The sequence below is a fragment of the Phascolarctos cinereus genome, unplaced genomic scaffold, assembly GCF_003287225.1.
Source record: "Phascolarctos cinereus isolate Bilbo 61053 unplaced genomic scaffold, phaCin_HiC Scaffold_2;HRSCAF=192, whole genome shotgun sequence".
Classification (NCBI taxonomy): domain Eukaryota; kingdom Metazoa; phylum Chordata; class Mammalia; order Diprotodontia; family Phascolarctidae; genus Phascolarctos; species Phascolarctos cinereus.
In genome coordinates this window covers 330,159,317-330,177,194 of record NW_027555625.1, presented here as the reverse complement: position 1 = coordinate 330,177,194, position 17,878 = coordinate 330,159,317, and the positions used below count along the sequence as shown (strand labels likewise).

The window sequence follows — 17,878 nt, the reverse complement described above, 5'->3', positions numbered from 1 at the left end:
TGTGGCCTTCAATAGGAATCACCCTGGCATCAGTCAAACCAGGACAGAAATGTATCACATTTCGTATCTATCCTTTCCTGGATCCCAGTGACATGATATTAATCAAGGCAGTGATAAAATGCATGGAGGACAGGGAGATCCACTGTGTGCCTATGATGTACATAGAACTGTCCATAGGAAAGTTTGATGTAGAAGAGGAAGAATAGAAGGTAACGCCAAGATGATAAAGGCAGAAAGTCTGAGAAGACAGAATGAGCAGAGAGAGAGAGATGGCCGTCAATGTGGATTTTTAAGCTTCTGTTACATCCATCAACATCTGTCTTCAAGACGAAAGGGAACAACCTGGCATGAGGTGGTTGAACCATAAACCCAAACCTTTATTTATCCCTGGAAGATTCATGGAGGGTGATAAGCTCTCTTGTGTACCAAAGATGTCTACCACTGTGCAATCTGCCTCAGTGAAAACGGATTGATCTCAGCAGTCATGGAAAGTCAGACATGCAGCTAACTCTAAGGCTGACTTTGTGGGGATGCGTGTCATTATCACTTAAATCTTCTCTTACATATGCTCTGTGGCCTGGCTCTAGAGCTGCCTTGTGCCTGACCTAGGGCCACGCAAAATAGCTGTTAAAAGGCAGACTGTATACAAGCTTGTGACTGCCTTCCCTAGAGGTACAGTGGCCAAAGCCACTCATACACAAAAACTGAAGATGGGGGGGGTGGAGAAGAGCTCTTTACTTTTGCTAAATAGCCAAAGATTTCTTGGAGCCTTACCTGCCCTTTACTTCTCCAATCTTGAACATACTGGGGAAGTGAACAAGCATTTATTAAGCACCTACTGTGTGCCAGGCATGATGGTAAGAGATTCATCAAAATTATCTCATTTGAACACAGCTCTGTGGCTACTATAAAAGATGAGCTAGTTTGGAAGAATACACCAGTACAGAAAGCAAGGAAAAGCTAGCTGAAATATGTGCTTCTCCCTAAGCCAGGCTTGGTGGCCCAGCTAGACTTCTGTCATCTCACCACTGAGGCTAACATATTGATGATGCAGTCCTACAGAACCAGTCTGATGCATCCCCATGGGATCAGAAGCTTGGATGGCATTTTCCCCTGTTCCTCTTCCACCATTCACAGTGAGTAGCAGCAATGGGGACTGTGGATATTTTGTTTTCAACTCTCAAAGTTCATCCACACCCAAATGCCCAACTTTAAATCCTCTTCACATCCCCCAGAACCCTCCAAGTCCTCCCACCATGTATGGAGTTCCCTTGTCTCTGGCCCAGCGAGTGGCTCCCTTGAGAAGCAGAACAACAGTGCTGTTCATCCGTACTTTGTGGAAAGCATCAAGGTCAAGTGCTAGGCCAAGCTTTTCATTTAGCAAAGCACAGACCAGTCTTCTTGGTCAAGTCAGTGAGGAAATCGTGACATCCATGTATTCTGAACCGTCTATTTCGATCACCTGGAAATTCTTCTGAAATTTTTTTTCAGCTTTATTTTTCCTTTCTTTTTAAAAAATATATTTTTTTCAGTTCCTAATTTTGTCCCTCCCCCAGCCATTGAGAAGACAAGTAAGAGGAATCCCATCATACATCATAATCCCCTGTCCCTCCCAGGGGGAAATGTGTGGATTTTGGAGCCAAGGGCTCTGACTAGGCCTAACCCACAGAGGTTACCCGCCAGCTGCTCTCGCCTGTTTCTTGCCCTGGCCACATGTCTGGGAGGAGCAGAGGAAATGACAAACTCCCACTGTGGAGCCAGACCTCAGACCAGCATTCCCCGGGGCCTTCAACACCTTCTTCCCTTTTGTCCAAAGCTCAGTTGAATACCAAAGAGAACAAACGCACTTTACCTTTTAGGTCCTCATCCTTTTGCTCATCTCAAGCAGTTCTCAGGTAAATTCAACTCCATAGGCACTTATTAAGGGTTTTAAGAACTCTTTGAACTCTTCCTGAGTTCAAATCTGGCCTCAAACACTTGCTAGCTGTGTGACCCTGGGCAAATCACTTAACCCTATTTGCCTCAGATACTGAGGTAGTTTGCTGTTTCCTTCTCCAGTTCATTTTACAGATGAGGAAACTGAGGCAAACAGGGTTAAGTGACTTGTTCAGGGTCACACAGCTAGGAAGTATCTGAGGCCAAATTTGAACTCAGGTCTTCCTGACTCCAGGTCTGGTGGCTCTATCCACTGTGCCACCTAGCCGTTTTAAACACTGATAAATAATACAAAATACATACAGGATGTTTTGGGGAGTGAGGAGTCCTAACAACCAGGGGAAACAGGAAGAGGCAGTCTTTGACTTGGATCTTGGAGGAAACTATGAATCAAAAGGTAATAATAGCAAGCAGAGAGAAAGTGGAGAAAAGTTTTGCAAAGGTGTGGAAGCAAGAGATTTAATATTCTGCACTGAAGCAAGTAAAATAATCTGTGATCATCCTGGAAAGAGAAGTTGGAGTAAGTCTGGGAATGGCTTAGTCAAACAGAGGAGTTTGTATTTCATCCTAGAGGCAATAGGGAGTGATGGAAGCTTCTTGAGCAGGGGAGTAACATGCTCAGGCCTGTGCTTTGGGAATATCCATATGGCAGCTTAGTAGAAGATGGATTGCAGACTAGAGATATTGGATGATGGGAAGACCAACTGGTAGGCTATTGCAATAGCCCGGGCAAGAGGTGGTACAAGCCCTGGACTAGAGTGGCAGTGGTATGAATGGAGAGAAGGGAATGGATGTTAAAGACATTGTGGAGGTAGAATGGGCAAGACTTGGCAACTCATTGGCTGTGGGCATGTAAGGGAGAGTGAAGAGGTGAGGGTGACCCCAAGGGTGTGAACCTGAGTGATCAGAAGGATGGAGGCATCTTTAGCAGAAAGAAGGAAGTTAAGGAGAGGCCTGGGTTTAAGGGGAAAGGTGATGAGTTCCATTTTGGACATGCTGATCTGAGATGCTCAGAGGAAATTCAGGTGGAGCTAACCAGAAGACAGTTGGTGATTAGAGCTGGGGAAAGCAACAAATCTGACCCCAAGGGAAAGGAAAGGAGGAAAAAGGAAGCATGGAAAACATGAGAGGACCCAGAGGTGTGGGACCGACAGAGACCATTTCTGTTAAAATTGTTAGATGCCAACTCAAATGCCATCTCTTCCATGAAGCCTTGTCTGGTTCCCATCCTCCCAACTGGAAGTAGCCTTCTTGGCCTTGGGCCTCCCCTCACACACCTCACAGATTGGTTTATATCTCGCCCATGCACTGACCACATTTTGTCTTATTCCCTTACCAGACTGAGTTCCATGAGGGCAGGGAGACTCAGTTTTATCTAAACCTCATATCTCCACTAGCACTTAACCCAACATTCCATCCTCAAAGGAAGTGTGGTATAGTGGCAAGATTTCTGGATTTGGAGTTGTAAAGAAACCTGGATTTGAGAACTAATTCTAATGCCTAGTAGCCTCAAGAGAGATCTCAGGAAGTCACATCTCTCTGAGTCTCAATTTCTTCATCTATAAAATGGGGATAGAGAGAAGAAGCTTCCCATAGCAAATAAAGAGATGGCCTTGAAGTAAGAAGATCTGAGTTCAAGTTTTATCTATGACCCATTTTGGCTGTGTGACCCTGAATAAGTAATAGGCAACTCTCTAAGACTCAGGTAAGTCACAGAACATTGATCATATGTGTTGGAAGATGCTATTTCCTCAGCAAAAGTTCCTTTCACCAGTAAAATCACAAGTCAATTCCCCACCTTCCCCTCTTGCAATATGATGGTGCTGAATTGAGCTGAAATTATTTTTTTAAAGGACAAATTGTAAGACTGAAGTAAACTGCAGCTGGTGAGGGTGGAGTCAGGGGATACAAAAGTTGGAGGGAAAGATCACGAAGTCATCCCATCCCTGCCGACTCCCTCACCTCGTCACAGGGTGCAATTCGGCGAATCATGTCCTTCAGGTGGCCAACCATCTTCTCCTCCTGAAAGTCATAGGGGAACGTTTCTGTCCACTCTGCCAACAGCTGCAGGAGCTTGGGACCAAATTTTCGGACCCGGGCCTAAAACATAAACATGAGGGGATAAATAGGAATCAAGGCTTCCCCACTGTGCAAGTAAATAGGCCATGGTTGTTTATCTCACAACCTCCTTCTATTTCTCCCCAATCCCACCCCCACCCCCCAGCCCAAGCCCCCAGCCCTCATGAAAACAACTTTGAAAGAAGGTGCCTCTGAGAACACTGGATTACAAATGGCTCCTGGTGGGCTCCTGGTAAAGTGGCCAGATGCTCCTGTGAGTGGAAGTACCTATAGCTCTTTCTCTGCCTTATTCTCTGCCAAAGGGAGGCCCTCTGTGATGGGAAGCAGTTAGAAGGATTCAGACCTTGCGTATCGGAAAGCAGGTCCTCCAATCCCTGTGCACTAGGCAAAGGCAATCTGGAAATCAGAGCTTCACGCGGAGGGAGCCCTGAGCCTGGGCAGGTAGTGTTCCCTGGGCTCACAAAGGCTGGGAAAGGAGGCTGGGCCAGGACCAGGAAGAGAGAGGAAGCATGAGCCGGAGCTGAATGCCCTTGAGATTTGCCTGAGGGTTTGGGCAAAGCCAGGGAGGCCACAATTTCATTTGATCCAGAACAAATGTCCAGACACTGCAGACCTCCCTATGGCTCAACCTTTCTCAGCCTCTATTTCTTCATCTGTAAAATGCAGATAATACCTATTGCTCTTATGTCACAAGTCTGCTGTAAAGAACAAATGAGTTAAGAGACTTATTAAGGCTGAACTGTTTATATTCCTTCATGGAAAGATAATATTTATAACTCATGAGACCTTTGTCAGTATTTGGGTAGTGGGAGGGGAAAAATTATATGTATGTATGTATGTATAGATAGATAGATAGATAGATAGATAGATAGATAGATAGATAGATAGATGGCACAGGGTGAGTTGAAGATGAAGGGGTGATATCTGGAGAATAAAATTAAGGGGTGAGAGAGGATTATACCAGGAGAAGGAGAAAGGGAGAGGTAGAATGGGGTACATTATCTTGCACAAAACAGACAAGAAAAGGTTCTTACAGTGGAGGGGAAACAGCGGAAGGTGAGAGGAAATAAGGGAATCTTATTCCCATAGGATTTGGCTTAAGGAGGGAATAACATACACACTCAGTTGGGTATGGAAATCTGTCTTACCCTACAGGAAAACAGGGGAGGAAGGGGACAAGAGAGCAGGGGGATGATAGAGAGAAGGGCAGATTGGGAAAGGGGTAATCAGAAGGAAATACTTCTGAGCAGGGACAGGGTCAAAAGAAAGAATAGAATAAATGGGGGGGGCAGGATAGGATTAAGGGAAGTAGAGTTAGTTTTTCACAACATGTCTACTATGGAAGTGTTTTGCATAACTGCACAAGTATGGCCTGTATTGACTTGCTTGCCTTTTCAATGAGGGTGGGTGGGGAGGGGGAAAGAGAGAAAATTTGGAACCCAAAGTTTTAAAAACACATGTTTTAAAAAAAAATGTTTTCACATGCAACTGGGAAACATGAAATACAGGAAATGAGGTACAGAAATCTATCCTGCCCTACAGGAAAATAGAAGGGGAAGGGGATCAGAGAAGGGGGGGGGAGATAGAAGAGAGGGCAGACTAGGGGAAGGGGTATTCAGAATGCATGCCATCTTGGGGTGGGGGAGGGGCAAGATGGGGTGAAAATATGGAATTCAAAATCTTGTGGAAGTAAATGTTAAAAACTAAAAATAAATAAATTTATTTATAAAAAAAACAAATGAGTGTGTAAAGCATTTTGCAAACTTCAGAGTACAATAGAAATATTAGTTTTGGTTTTTCTCCCCAAGTCCAGATCTGTGATTTTGTTGGCATAGGGAACTCTCAGTATGGAAACTCCTTCCTCCAGTGAGGGCATTGACAAGTTAGATGACTTAACCAGCACCCCAGAGCCAAAATCCAGCTCTTCCTGACTCCAAAGTTGTCTCTTTCCACTATGCCATACTGCCTCTCATCATCATCCTCATCACCGTCATCATCATCATCATCACCATTATTATCTCCATTTTATGGATGAGGAACCTGAAGAACTATGAGGTTTATGTGACTTGTCCAAGGTCACACAGCTGTGTCAGAGCCAGGATTCAAACCTAGGTCTTCTGACTTCAAATACAAGGCTCTCGACATTTCAGCGCCGGTCAATGTTCCCCCTCCCCTACAGGCCCTAGGATGATGCATTAGTGAGAAGGAGGGAGCACAGGTCCACATCACGCTGCCGCCACCCCAAATGCTGCTGGTGCTGGTCATGGTGCGCTCTGCTCTCACCTATTAAATAACTCTCTAATTAGTTCCTTGGAGAACCCAAGTGACCTTTTCAAAGCCAGGCCAGGGCCTGGGAGCAGATGAAGCGGCAGGCAGTGAAGCACGTGTCTAGATTGCTTTAAACACCTCGGAAACGAGATTCATGTAGAGTTTGGTTGTGACTTCTGCGGCTTCCACACATATCAAGAGTTAAGGGACAAGGGAAGAAAAATGCTGGGCAAAACTCCTGTGGTCAAATGCTTAGGACCAATTATAAAATCATAGAAATCTCAGAGTTAAGAGGAAGCTCAGAGGTCATCACGTCCAATCTATCTCTGAGCAGAAATTTTTAAAAAAATTTTTATTTTTCTTTATTTTTTTTGGAAATTTTTTTTTTAAAAAAACTAACTTTATAATGATGAGGGAGACATGGCTGGACAGCAGTTTGTCTGAAAAAGATCTGAGGGCTTTAGCGGCCTACAAGCTCAGCAGAGCCAGTAGTGTGATGGGGCAGCCAAAATGTGGTTCTCAGTGAGAGGAAGAGCTTCTGAGCATAGGAAGGTGATAGTCACCCTATACTCTGTCTCATTCTCACTATATTAGGAGACCTGTGTTCAGTTCTGGGAGGTCATAGTTTAAAAAGAATGCTGATAGCATTCAGAAAAGGGTAACTAGGAGGTGATGGGCCTTGGCTCTACATTACCTTAGGATCATCTGAAGGAAGCAGGGACATTTTAGGCTGCAGAGAGGAAGTCTCAGAGTAGACTTACTTGATAATGGTCCTTCAAGAATGTGGGAGATCCAGGCATGGAGAATCCTTGGGGCAACCATGTAGCATAGTGGATAGAGCACTGTCCCTGGATTCAGGAAGACCTGAGTTCAAATGTGGTCTCAGACACATAACACTTACTAGCCGTGTGACCCTGGGCAAGTCACTTAACTCCATAGCCTCACCAAAAAAAAAAAAAGGCAAAAAACCCCCAAACAAACAAACAACAGCAACAACAAAAAGAATGTGGCAGACTATTATATGAAGGAGTGATTAGTGTGTTTCTGCACAGCCCTCAAAGGCAGAGCCAGGAGAAGAGTTGGAGTGACCCAAAGGAAAAATAGAGATGTGGTGTTAGCCGTAAAAACGAGCCCTAACCCAAATGGAATAGGAGGCTTTGGGAAGCTGTAGGCTCCCCATGACTGAAGGTCTGGCTTCAAGGCATGGTTCAACAGTCACTTCCTAGGGGTGTGGTTGAGAAGGTTTTGAATAAGGTAGGAGTTGGACAAGGGAGCAAAGGAGGTCCCTTCAAGCTAAACAATTCTAGGATTCTGTGATTCCCAATAAGTGGCCATCCAGTTTAAAAGCATTCATTCTCTCCTGACATAACCTCTTCTACTTTGGTACAGCTCTCATTGTTGGGAAACTCTTCCTTTTATTGAAATGATATCTGCTTCTCTGGCTCTTCTGTTCATTGTTCCTAGTCTAGCCCTTTGGGGTCAGGCAGAGTGAGCCTAACATCCCATCTTGATGGAAACCAGCTCGGAGCTGTGGCCCTCGGGGGCCCACATACTGCTCTCTGGGCTGGGAGAGCCCCCTTCTCAGGAATGAAAGCACCTGGAGCCAGGAGCGAGGATCCCTGGCTGGTGTTCGTGGGCTCAACTGCAGGGCCCTAGGTCTCGTCCAACTGCCCGGTTCTGTGAATTTGTGATCCATCCTACTCTCAAGAGAGAATAAATCAGGGGCATCCTGCTGAGATAACTCACGTGTAGTAGAGGTCTCCATCCTAGCTTCGAGTGCCTCCTGAGTTTGCTTAGAGCCCAGGCAGCCCCCAGACCAGCTCACCTTGTCCAGCACAGGCTCGTCCAGTCTCTGCTGTTCAATGCACTGGTGACAGACTCGGGCCAAGAGCTCCTGGGGCTCGATGAAGAGTCTGGAGCTCAGCAGAAAGGTAAAGATGTAGGCTTTCTGGGGAGGGACAGAAAGGCACAGTCACAGGCAGGTCATTCACTCGGGAAGTGAAGATTTATTTTCCACCTTACTTCTCCCTCCTTTTGATTCCCCTCCTTGTTTGGACTCTGCTCCCTCCCCCCAATAGAGGACCAGAGTGAGGGATGCCTAGATTCTCCTCCCCTCCAATCATGGTCAAGTTGGCCGAGGGACTCCACTTCTTGCCTTTTCTTCCTACAAAGCTAAGCATCGCACCCCTACAAGATTCCCACAATGCAGTGCAGAGGAGAGAGCACCAGTTTGGCAACTAGGTGACCTGGGCTCTCCTCCCAGCTCTGCTATTGTGTGACCCAAGATAAGTCATGTAAGAGAGGTAGTATGATACTGTGGAATAAGCACTGAATTTGGTGTCAGAGGACCTGGGTTCAAATCCTGGCTTTGCCATTTACTCTCTGTATAACCAGAAGCAGGTAATTTAATCTCTGGGAATTAGCTTTTTCATCTTTCAAATGAAGAGGGTGGACTAATGAGGGCTTCTCAAACTTTTCCCACTTGCCACCCATTTTAGGTTTTGGCAGTATTGGTTGGCACTGTGTGGCCTGAGGACATGCGGGCAAAGTGTGTTCAGAACCAGGGCTGCAGTGAAGTTACAGGATGCACCATGGTTAAGTGCTGCCAGAACTATCTTGGATTCATCATGTGTTTGATTTTTAATTCATTTTTGGTCATTGAGTGTTCAAAAACCTTTTAATGCTGCCAAATTTTTGTGACCCACAGTTTAAGAAGTATTGGACTAGATACCATGTGGTCTTTTCCAGCTCCTCACCTCTGCCTTGGTTTCTCTAGACTCTTTCAAGTCTTAGCTAAAATCCCACCTCACATAGGAGGCATTTCCTGGTTCCCTCAGCTGCTAGTACCTTCCCTGTCAGATCACCTCCCTTCTACTTAGTCGGTATATATTCTGTATTTACATATTGTCCCCTCTCCCATTATAACGTGAGGTCCTTTGAGGGCAGAGACTATTTTGACCGTTCTTTGCATCCCCAGCACTTAGCTTAGAGCCTGGCACATACTAAGTGCTAAGTAAACACTTTTTGGTTCACTGATACTTTCCCCTTTTTAGCCCCTCAGTTTCCTCATCTGCAAAATGGAGATAACAACATCTGTTCTAGCTACCTCACAGAGTGATTACTCTTTTCTAAAGAGCTGAGAGATGCAAAAGCATTTTCATTCATAAGGTCTTATGGGCATCATCCCATGGAACACTGCCTAGATGTGCCTGTTTGGTCCAAGTGAGAATTCTCAAGGATTATGCAGGGTGGCTTTAGAGCTGGCTGCAGAGCTAGGTAGGTTTTCCTAATCCTTCTTGTTTATTACTAAAATGTCCTGATTTTTATTTTTTACTGAGATTTCTTGCCCTAGTCCCCAGACCCTCTGGGGTTGGAATGAGTTTGCACATACTCGTTTCCCATTCAATGGGAAACTGCTGGGGGAAAGCTGATGTAGAAACTCCAGAAACATCCCAAATGTCACAGCCTATGTGATTTGCCACAGTCTACTATGTCCTTTGGAGGTTTACACTGACTACAGGCTCATAGGCTCATAGGCCTAGGGTTGGAAGGAACCTTAGACACCATCATATATGACCTCCTCATTTTACAGATGAGGAAACCGAGGCAAGAGAAGTTAAGTGATTCACTCAAGGCCACAAAGCTAGCAAGTAGCCCAGGGAAGATTTGAACCTGGGTTTTCCTGATTCCAAGTCCTGTACTTTATCCACTGTCATGCTATTTGTCATGGTTAACCCTTTTTGCTGTGGCTTCAGCCCCTACATTCATTCAAATGGAAAGCCTGATATGAGCATGGAATTAATTAACTGTAGATCTGGAATGGACCTCAGAGAGCCATCTAATCCAATACTTTTAATCCTCAGATGAGAACCAGAGAGGTTAAGAGACTTGCATGAGGCCCCACGGTGGGGGGGGGCCCTTTACAATTTTCCCAAGCATATCACTTTACTGAGAAGCTAGGTGGTTCAATGGTTAGAGTGCCAGGCCTCAAAGTCAGGAAGATTCATCTTCCTGAATTCAAATCTGGCCTTAGACACTTACTACCTGTGTGACCCTGGGCAAGTCACTTAACCCTGTTTACCTCAGTTTCCCCAACTGTAAAATGAGCTGGAGAAGGAAATAGGAAACTACTCTAGTATCTTTGCTAAGAAAACCCCAAATGGGGTCACAAAGAGTTGGACATGATTAAAACGACTGAACTATAACACTTTACTTGGTATGGTGAATTGGGTACCTGAGTTGGAGCCAGGAAAACCCACTTTCAGCTCTTGCTTCTGACACTAACTAGTTGCGCGATATTGGGCAAATTACCTAACCCCTCTAAGCCTCAGTCTACTCATCTGCAAAATGGAGATAATACCTAGTACCTACCTCATGAGGGTATTATGAGTCTGAAATGAGACAATTTATATTAAGTATGGTGTAACTGGAAAGTACTAAAGTACTAAAAAGATTTATCATTATCATTATTAATTATTGTCATTCCCAGGGAAAGGATGAATGATTAATGGTAATCTTTTTGAATCAGCTAGTTCACTGGTATTAAATCTGAATACACACACACACACACACACACACACACACACACACACACCCCTTCTGGATAAGACAATAGTTACGAGAATGAAGTTAACTGGGGGCTTATCCAGGCTCTGATCCCTTTTATGATGCTTTTTTATCTGTGTGATCATGGGCAAGTCACCTCACTTCCTTGGGACTCAGTTTTCCCATCTATAAAAAGGGGGGATTGGACTAGTTGGCCTTCAAGGTCCTTTCCAGCTCTGAACATATGATGTTTGCTCTTATCATCCAAGTGTCCAATATACAACAGCCAAGAGTTCACTGCCCTAGGAAGTAACTGCTCCCTTTTTGTTCCACACACAAAAAAAACCCAGTCCCCACAATATGCCAAATTTGGGGAGCCTGTATGGCACTCCCTACCCCTTTCTGTTCTTTAACTCCGGTACAGTCAATGCAAAATCTTCCCCCCCACCAACCTGCTGGGAGTGTGTGTGTGTGTGTGTGTGTGTGTGTGTGTGTGTGTGTGTGTAGGTCTCCATCATCACACTCCCCACCCAGTTGATCACTCACTTCCGGGTAGTAATCTGTGGTAGGGATGAGGTGCTGGATCAAAGCATCGAGAGACGCTGAGCTCAGGTTTCCATCCTGAAAGATCAGTCCTCCTTGCTCCCCAGATGAATGAAGGTGGGGGCTGAAGCCACAGGGAGTCACCATGCTTGTGGTACTCAGCGTCTGGGGGCATACCTTCCTGAAATGCCAGGGGAGATGAGTTAGGATGTGCGCTCTGAGACAATAACAACATCAACAACAATAATAACTCATAACGATCTGACATTTTAAGGTTTGTGCAGAGGATAGAGCGCCGGGCCTGGAGTCAGGAAGACTCCTTTTCCTGAGTTCAAATCTGGCCTCAGACTTTTACTAGCTGTGTGACCCTGAGTAAGTCATTCAACCCTGTTTGTCTCAGTTCTTCATCTGTAAAATGGGCGAAGAAGGAAATGGCAAACCACTCCGGTATTATTTGCCAAGAAAATCCCAATGGGGCCAAAATGTGTTGGACAGGATTGAAAAATGACAAGCCTCTTTAAGGTTTGCAAAGCATAACACGCATGTGATCTCATTTGATCTTCAAACAACCCTGTGAGGTAGATGCTATTATTATCCCCATTTTACAGATGAGGAAACTGAGGTTGAAAGGAGTTAAATGACTCACCAAAGGTCACACAGCTCATAGGCACCTGAGCAAAGATTCAAATTCAGACTTCTGCAACTGCCAGTCCATCCATTCTGTACATTACACCATGCTATCTCCCAGAGGGCAGTGTTAACCAAAAGCATATCTGAAGAGGAGAAGATGATCAGGTGGTTTGGGAAGCTTATCCCACAGACAGGGCATTGATATGCTATTATTGTTTCACATGGTACATGCTTTCAGCTTTGAATCTATTGCAAACACAGATCTAGGACTAATCACAGGCCCATTTCCCATATAGTAACTTCAGAGAAAAATAGAAGGAAATAAGACAGAATGACTGTGCTTGTGGGAATTCACCTGATGATGTTTTTCTTTTAAACAGTATTTTATTTTTTCCAATTACATGTAAAAATAATTTTTAACATTCATTTTTTTAACATTCATTTTTTAAATAAAATTTTGAGTTCCAAATTTTCTCCCTCCCTCCTTCTCTTCCCTCCTCCCTAAGACAGTAAGCAATTTGATATATCGCCTGACGATTTTAAACATTACCCCAAGAAAGAAGTTGCTGGTAATGCTTCCTTGCCCTGACACAGCCTAGTTATGTGGAGAATTTCATACCTGTCTTCTCCAACTAGTCCAATCCATACCGATCTTGTCCTTGGCTGAACTCTACTTTTTCTGCTCTGATCATGTCTCCCTCCCTCACTGCTCAAAACCCTTCCATACCTCCCCACCCTGTTCAACACAGGGAGTGTAACAATCCAAATTCTTCTGGTTTGCATTCAAGGTCGTCCTCATTCTACCTAGTTACAGGCTATCTTTCAATCTTCTGTCCTCACCCCCTCCATGCACTAGCCAGTGAAAACTGGCCACCATTCATATATAACTGCCTGTGATTCAGCTCTCCACTTGATTTACCGCACCCCTTCCCCCACAAATGAAAAAGAAGTGGACTTCAGCATCAAGTTCTATGCCCAAGGACATCTGTCTGTCTGTCTGTCTGTTATCTATCTGTCTATCTTTCTTTTTCTTTCCTTTCCTCCTTCCTCCCTTCCTTCCTTCCTTCCTTCCTTCCTTCCTTCCTTCCTTCCTTCCTTTCTTTCTTTTTCTTTCTTTCTCTCTCTCTCTCTCTCTCTCTCTCTCTCTCTCTCTCTCTCTCTCTCTTTCTTTCTTTCCTTTCCCTCTTCCTCCCTTCCCTCTTTCCTCCTTTCCTTCCTTCTCTTTCTTTTTCTTCATTCCTTCCTTTCTCTTTCTTTCTTTCTTTCTTTCTTTCTTTCTTTCTTTCTCTCTCTCTCTCTCTCTCTCTCTCTCTCTCTCTCTCTCTTTCTTTCCTTTCCCTCTTCCTCCCTTCCCTCTTTCCTCCTTTCCTTCCTTCTCTTTCTTTTTCTTCCTTCCTTTCTCTTTCTTTCTTTCTTTCTTTCTTTCTTTCTTTCTTTCTTTCTTTCTTTCTTTCTTTCTTTCTTTCTTTCTTTCTTTCTTTCCTTTCCCTCTTCCTCCCTTCCTCCTTTCCTTCCTTCTCTTTCTTTCTTTTCCTTCCTTCCTTCCTTCCTTCCTTCCTTCCTTCCTTCCTTCCTTCCTTCCTTCCTTCCTTCCTTCCTTCCTTCCTTTCCTCTAACTCTGACACAAATAAATATCTGCTTTGCAATGAATCACATTCCCCTCGGCGGCACTCCTCAGCAGATCGATCACCATTGATCAGTCGATTGGAAGCAACACCTAGATGATCCCTCTAAGCTGACCACAGCTGCTACGGTCTCTCCCCAGGGATTACAAGGTCCAGTTCACTCTCTTCCCTTCCCTGCACCAGGGGTTGGTACCACCAGGACCTTGAGGACAGAGACTACATACATTTTTTGTCTCTGCATCCCCTGGTGTCTAGCACAGTGTCCGGCACACAGTAGGAGCTTAACTAGATTCTCTGCTGTTGGAAGGAATTTCTCACCTTCCCTTACCCACCTCTACTAGATCAGATCTCCTCTTCCTCTGAAGCCCCTAGACAGCAAGCACTCTGCACCCTTCTTGTCACATCTTGACGTGTATTTGTGTCCATGTCTTAACCCCCCCAACACACCCCCTCCATTTAGACTCTGAGCTTCTAGAAGACAAAGCCAATATCTCATGCATCTATCTCTCCCAAAGAATTCAGGATAGGACCCTGCACAGCTGGGTTGCCTCCACGTCTATTGAACAAATGGACAAACGAAAGAGCAAAACAAAAGGTTGGAGATGGTTCCTGCAAATGATGACTGGGAATCCTTCACATCTCTAAAGACTCACATTTGGTCATTTTTGCACCAGGGCACATTCAGATTCTTTCCCCATTCACTGCTTGATTGTCATCTTCAGAAGGATTATCTCCATGGTAACAAGATGCAAGGCCGAGGGCGAGAAGGAACAAGCAGGAAGGGGTGGTGGTCCTCTATTTCCAAGGCAGCAGCCGAGCCGCCCCTGAATACAGCAATTACTCGCTATGGGGACCCCGTTGGTGAGCGCATCTGCACAAGTTGGACTGGATGCCAGCACCAGCACTTGTTAAGAGTCATACTGTTGGTGTAACTCTTAATTAGATGCCATTATCAAAAAATTCCGCCTGCATCCCTCAGCAGTTTGGTTTTTCCCCATAATTAAGGTTTTTTTTTTCAGTAAATGTCTCCAAAAATCCAAAGGATAGCCATCCCTGAGCTGAGCCAGTTTTAACACAGACCAGGTGGCTGCCTGTTGCTACTTCCTAGACTGAAGAGGACATGGAAGCAACATCTCATCTTCCCTGTGGGCAGCCAACCAATGGTACCTTTAAACTTCCCCCCAGGAAGACAGAGCCTTCTCTTCTCTGAGATCTGCCCTGCGGGATGCTCTGCCCTGAAAGCCAAGGGCTTCAGCAGCGTGCCAACCATGCCTGTGCACATGAGGGAGGGGTGGGTTAGCTGGCCCCTGTTCTCCTTCAGACCCCCACCTACAAACAGCAAAGGCAACCAAGAATTGGGCTTTGGGGAGGCCGGGCACCCCACTTCTAACATGCTTAGGGTCATGCCAAGAGAACATCCAGCTGAAGAGGATGGTGAAGAAGAAGAGAAAGAGCACAGTGGCTGGCTATGAGGCAGAACTGGGGAAATGTTTTCCTATCAAAATCTAACGGGCTAGGTGGTGCAGTGGATAGAGCACCGGCTCTGGAGTTGGGAGGACCTGAGTTCAAATCTGGCCTCAGACACAAAACACTCACTAGCTGTGTGACCTTGGGCAAGTCACTTAACCCTGTTGCCTAGCTTAAAAAAAAAAGCTAATGGGGTACAGCAACAACCAGTTGTTGTCCTCACAATAATAAACACAACTCAGTTCAGGGAAGGCGGAGGCTTCATTGGCTCCATCTCCAGACCTAGTCATTTTGCTGAGCTCCAGTCCCATTCTTCCAATTCCCTGCTGGGCGGCTCTATCTGGATGTCCCAATCAATCCACAAGCAATTATTAGCCATTTACTTTGTACCAGGCACTATTTTAAGTGCTGGGGATACAAATAAAAAGCAAAAATAGTCTGCCCCTAAGAGGCTTATATTCTCATGGGGGACTCCTTCCTCTGAGGGGTAACAAACAGCAGGGGCCCAAGGTGGCAGCCAGCAGTTACTAGCATTTCTTCAAGTTTTGTGAGGAGTGGCCTTTAGATGAGACCAAAGGGGGCCTAGTTTTGGGAGCTCAGTGGTCTTTTGGGAGAGAGAGAACATGCAGATTGGGCAGTCTGAGACCTGTGACCAGAGAGATATGTATGGGAGCTTAGCAGGACTCCATGTAATCTACTTCAAACGCAAGTATCCCTGTCCTAAAGACACTGGCTTTGGTAGACAGGGAGTGTCAGAATGTAGGATTGTACTAGCTACAAAGACCGTCAAAGAATTGAAGGAAAGGAATAAAGATTTATGGAAAAGCTGCTAGAAGTGAGACACTAAAAGTCCTAATGAGACTAAGGCCCCTATCCTTGTCTTCCCTACACACATAAGTTCAAAGCCTTTGTAAATTACTGAGACTAAAATTGTCACTCCTTCCCAAGGGGGAAACACATACACACACACACACACACACACACACACACACACACACACACACACATACACACACACACACCACACACACACCACACACACTAATTGAGGACACAATCTGTACATAAATAGGTCTATACAAAATATATAGAGAGTAGATGTATCACTATAAATGGAAGGGTACCTTTAAAAAGATTTTTTCAGAAATCTTTTGTTTTTATATCACAGTATTTTTCAGATGTATCTCCTTGCTACCCTCTTCACAAGCACACGCCCTCCTGTCCCATAACAAAGAAAAATTATTCAACAAAACAGATACAGTGGATATTTCTGATAGTATATATGCTCCATTCTGCATCTGTGGTCCTCTACCTCTCTACCAAAAAAGAAAGGAGGCCCCAGTGATGGCTTCAAGATAACAGAATCCAGATGGGAGGTGATAAGGATATGAATTTGAGTGAGTGGCCATAGATGTGAAATTGTGAAAGTGAAATTTGTGGAGTTAAAATGAATACTGCCCCCACCTTTGAGGATCTCCTCAAAAGCTCCAATGGGCCAACTGTTCTAAGCCTACTGTGGGAAGTTTAGGCCTATATTCCTTTTTCAGAGGTGGGGGTGGGGAGGGAGACGGTGGGGAGGTGGGGCTACTGCCAATCTCAAGACGATGGCTCAGGAATCGAGCAGCTCTCTGGGGCCTCAATGAAGCAACAACAGCACATCTACCCCAAGCAGGTCAGGTTGCCAAAAACTGCTCAGCTTACAATGAGCAGTTTTTGATAATGCAGCCCGTTTGAAAGCCTGTAACATGTGCCAGGGTTTTATACCCATTCATATGCCATCCTTGGCATGGTGATCTATCACAAGCATGAGATGAGAGCAAATCTCTACGCACCTGGCAGGGCATGGATCCAGATACAAATAACACATCTGGCTCCAAGCACCAAGGGATCTGGAGCCCAGAGAACCCCAGGGGACCAGGAGGAGCAGCGGGTGCATGTCCATCACCATCCATCATCTGATATGGTGCCAAACGAAGCCAGGGTCCAAGAGGCGGGAGCCCCCAGCCCTGCATGATGCCTCTCCCCACACCACGAACCACAGACAGGTGGTGCTACTTCGAGTGATGAGTGAGAAATTCTGCTCAAAGCAGCAGCAACAGCAGCTGCTGCAGGAAGGCGTCTGCAAACCTTGGGGGCTATTTCCAGAAAAGTGACTTTAAAATAGCTTATTTTTAGAGGGACCAATAGAGGCTGGGAAATAACCCCTGAGAGTCAGCAGACTCAGCTGCCAGTAATAGGAGCATAGAAGCATAGATTTAGAGCTGGACATGACCTTAGAGATCACTGAGTCACAACCCCCTTTTTTTACAGATAAGGAAACTGAGGCCCAGAGAGGTTACATGATTTGCTCAGGATCAGAGTCACTAAATGTCTAAGGCAGAATTTGAACACAGTTCTTCTCAACTCCAAGGCCAATGCTCTACCCCTCTGCCAACGAATTGCTACATGACTTGAGCATTCCTTTAACATGGAGACAATAATCCCCATTCTATCCTTCACAGAGAATGGTGTGAGGTTAAAAGGAGTACACAGATGAAGAGATACATGGCAAACAGAAAAGCAATAGGGAATAATGGCAACAATTACAGCTAGGTGGCGCCATGGTGCACAGAGTGCCCGGCCTGGAGTCAGGAAGACTTCTTAAGTTCAAATCTGGCCTCCGACACTTCCTAGCTGTGTGACCCTGGGCAAGTCACTTCACCTTGTTTGCCTCAGTTTCCTCATCTGTAAAATGAGCTGGAGAAAAAAATGGCAAACCACTCCAGAATTTTTGCCAAGAAAACCCC

The 17,878-nt window shown here is 45.2% G+C and overlaps 1 protein-coding gene across 1 annotated transcript in view; it reads right to left on the bottom strand.

Moving 5' to 3' along the window:
* RASGEF1C (RasGEF domain family member 1C) overlaps positions 1 to 11,547 on the bottom strand; it is an 83,447-nt gene extending 71,900 nt beyond the window's left edge. Inside the window, exons 1-3 of the mRNA XM_020998838.2 lie at positions 11,374 to 11,547; positions 8,108 to 8,230; positions 3,898 to 4,035 (exon numbers count right to left, since the gene is read on the bottom strand). Of these exons, the coding sequence (XP_020854497.1) occupies positions 3,898 to 4,035; positions 8,108 to 8,230; positions 11,374 to 11,517 (405 nt within the window). The 5' untranslated portion in view covers positions 11,518 to 11,547. The remainder of the gene's footprint in view (positions 1 to 3,897; positions 4,036 to 8,107; positions 8,231 to 11,373) is intronic.
* Between the last annotated feature and the right edge of the window lie 6,331 nt (positions 11,548 to 17,878).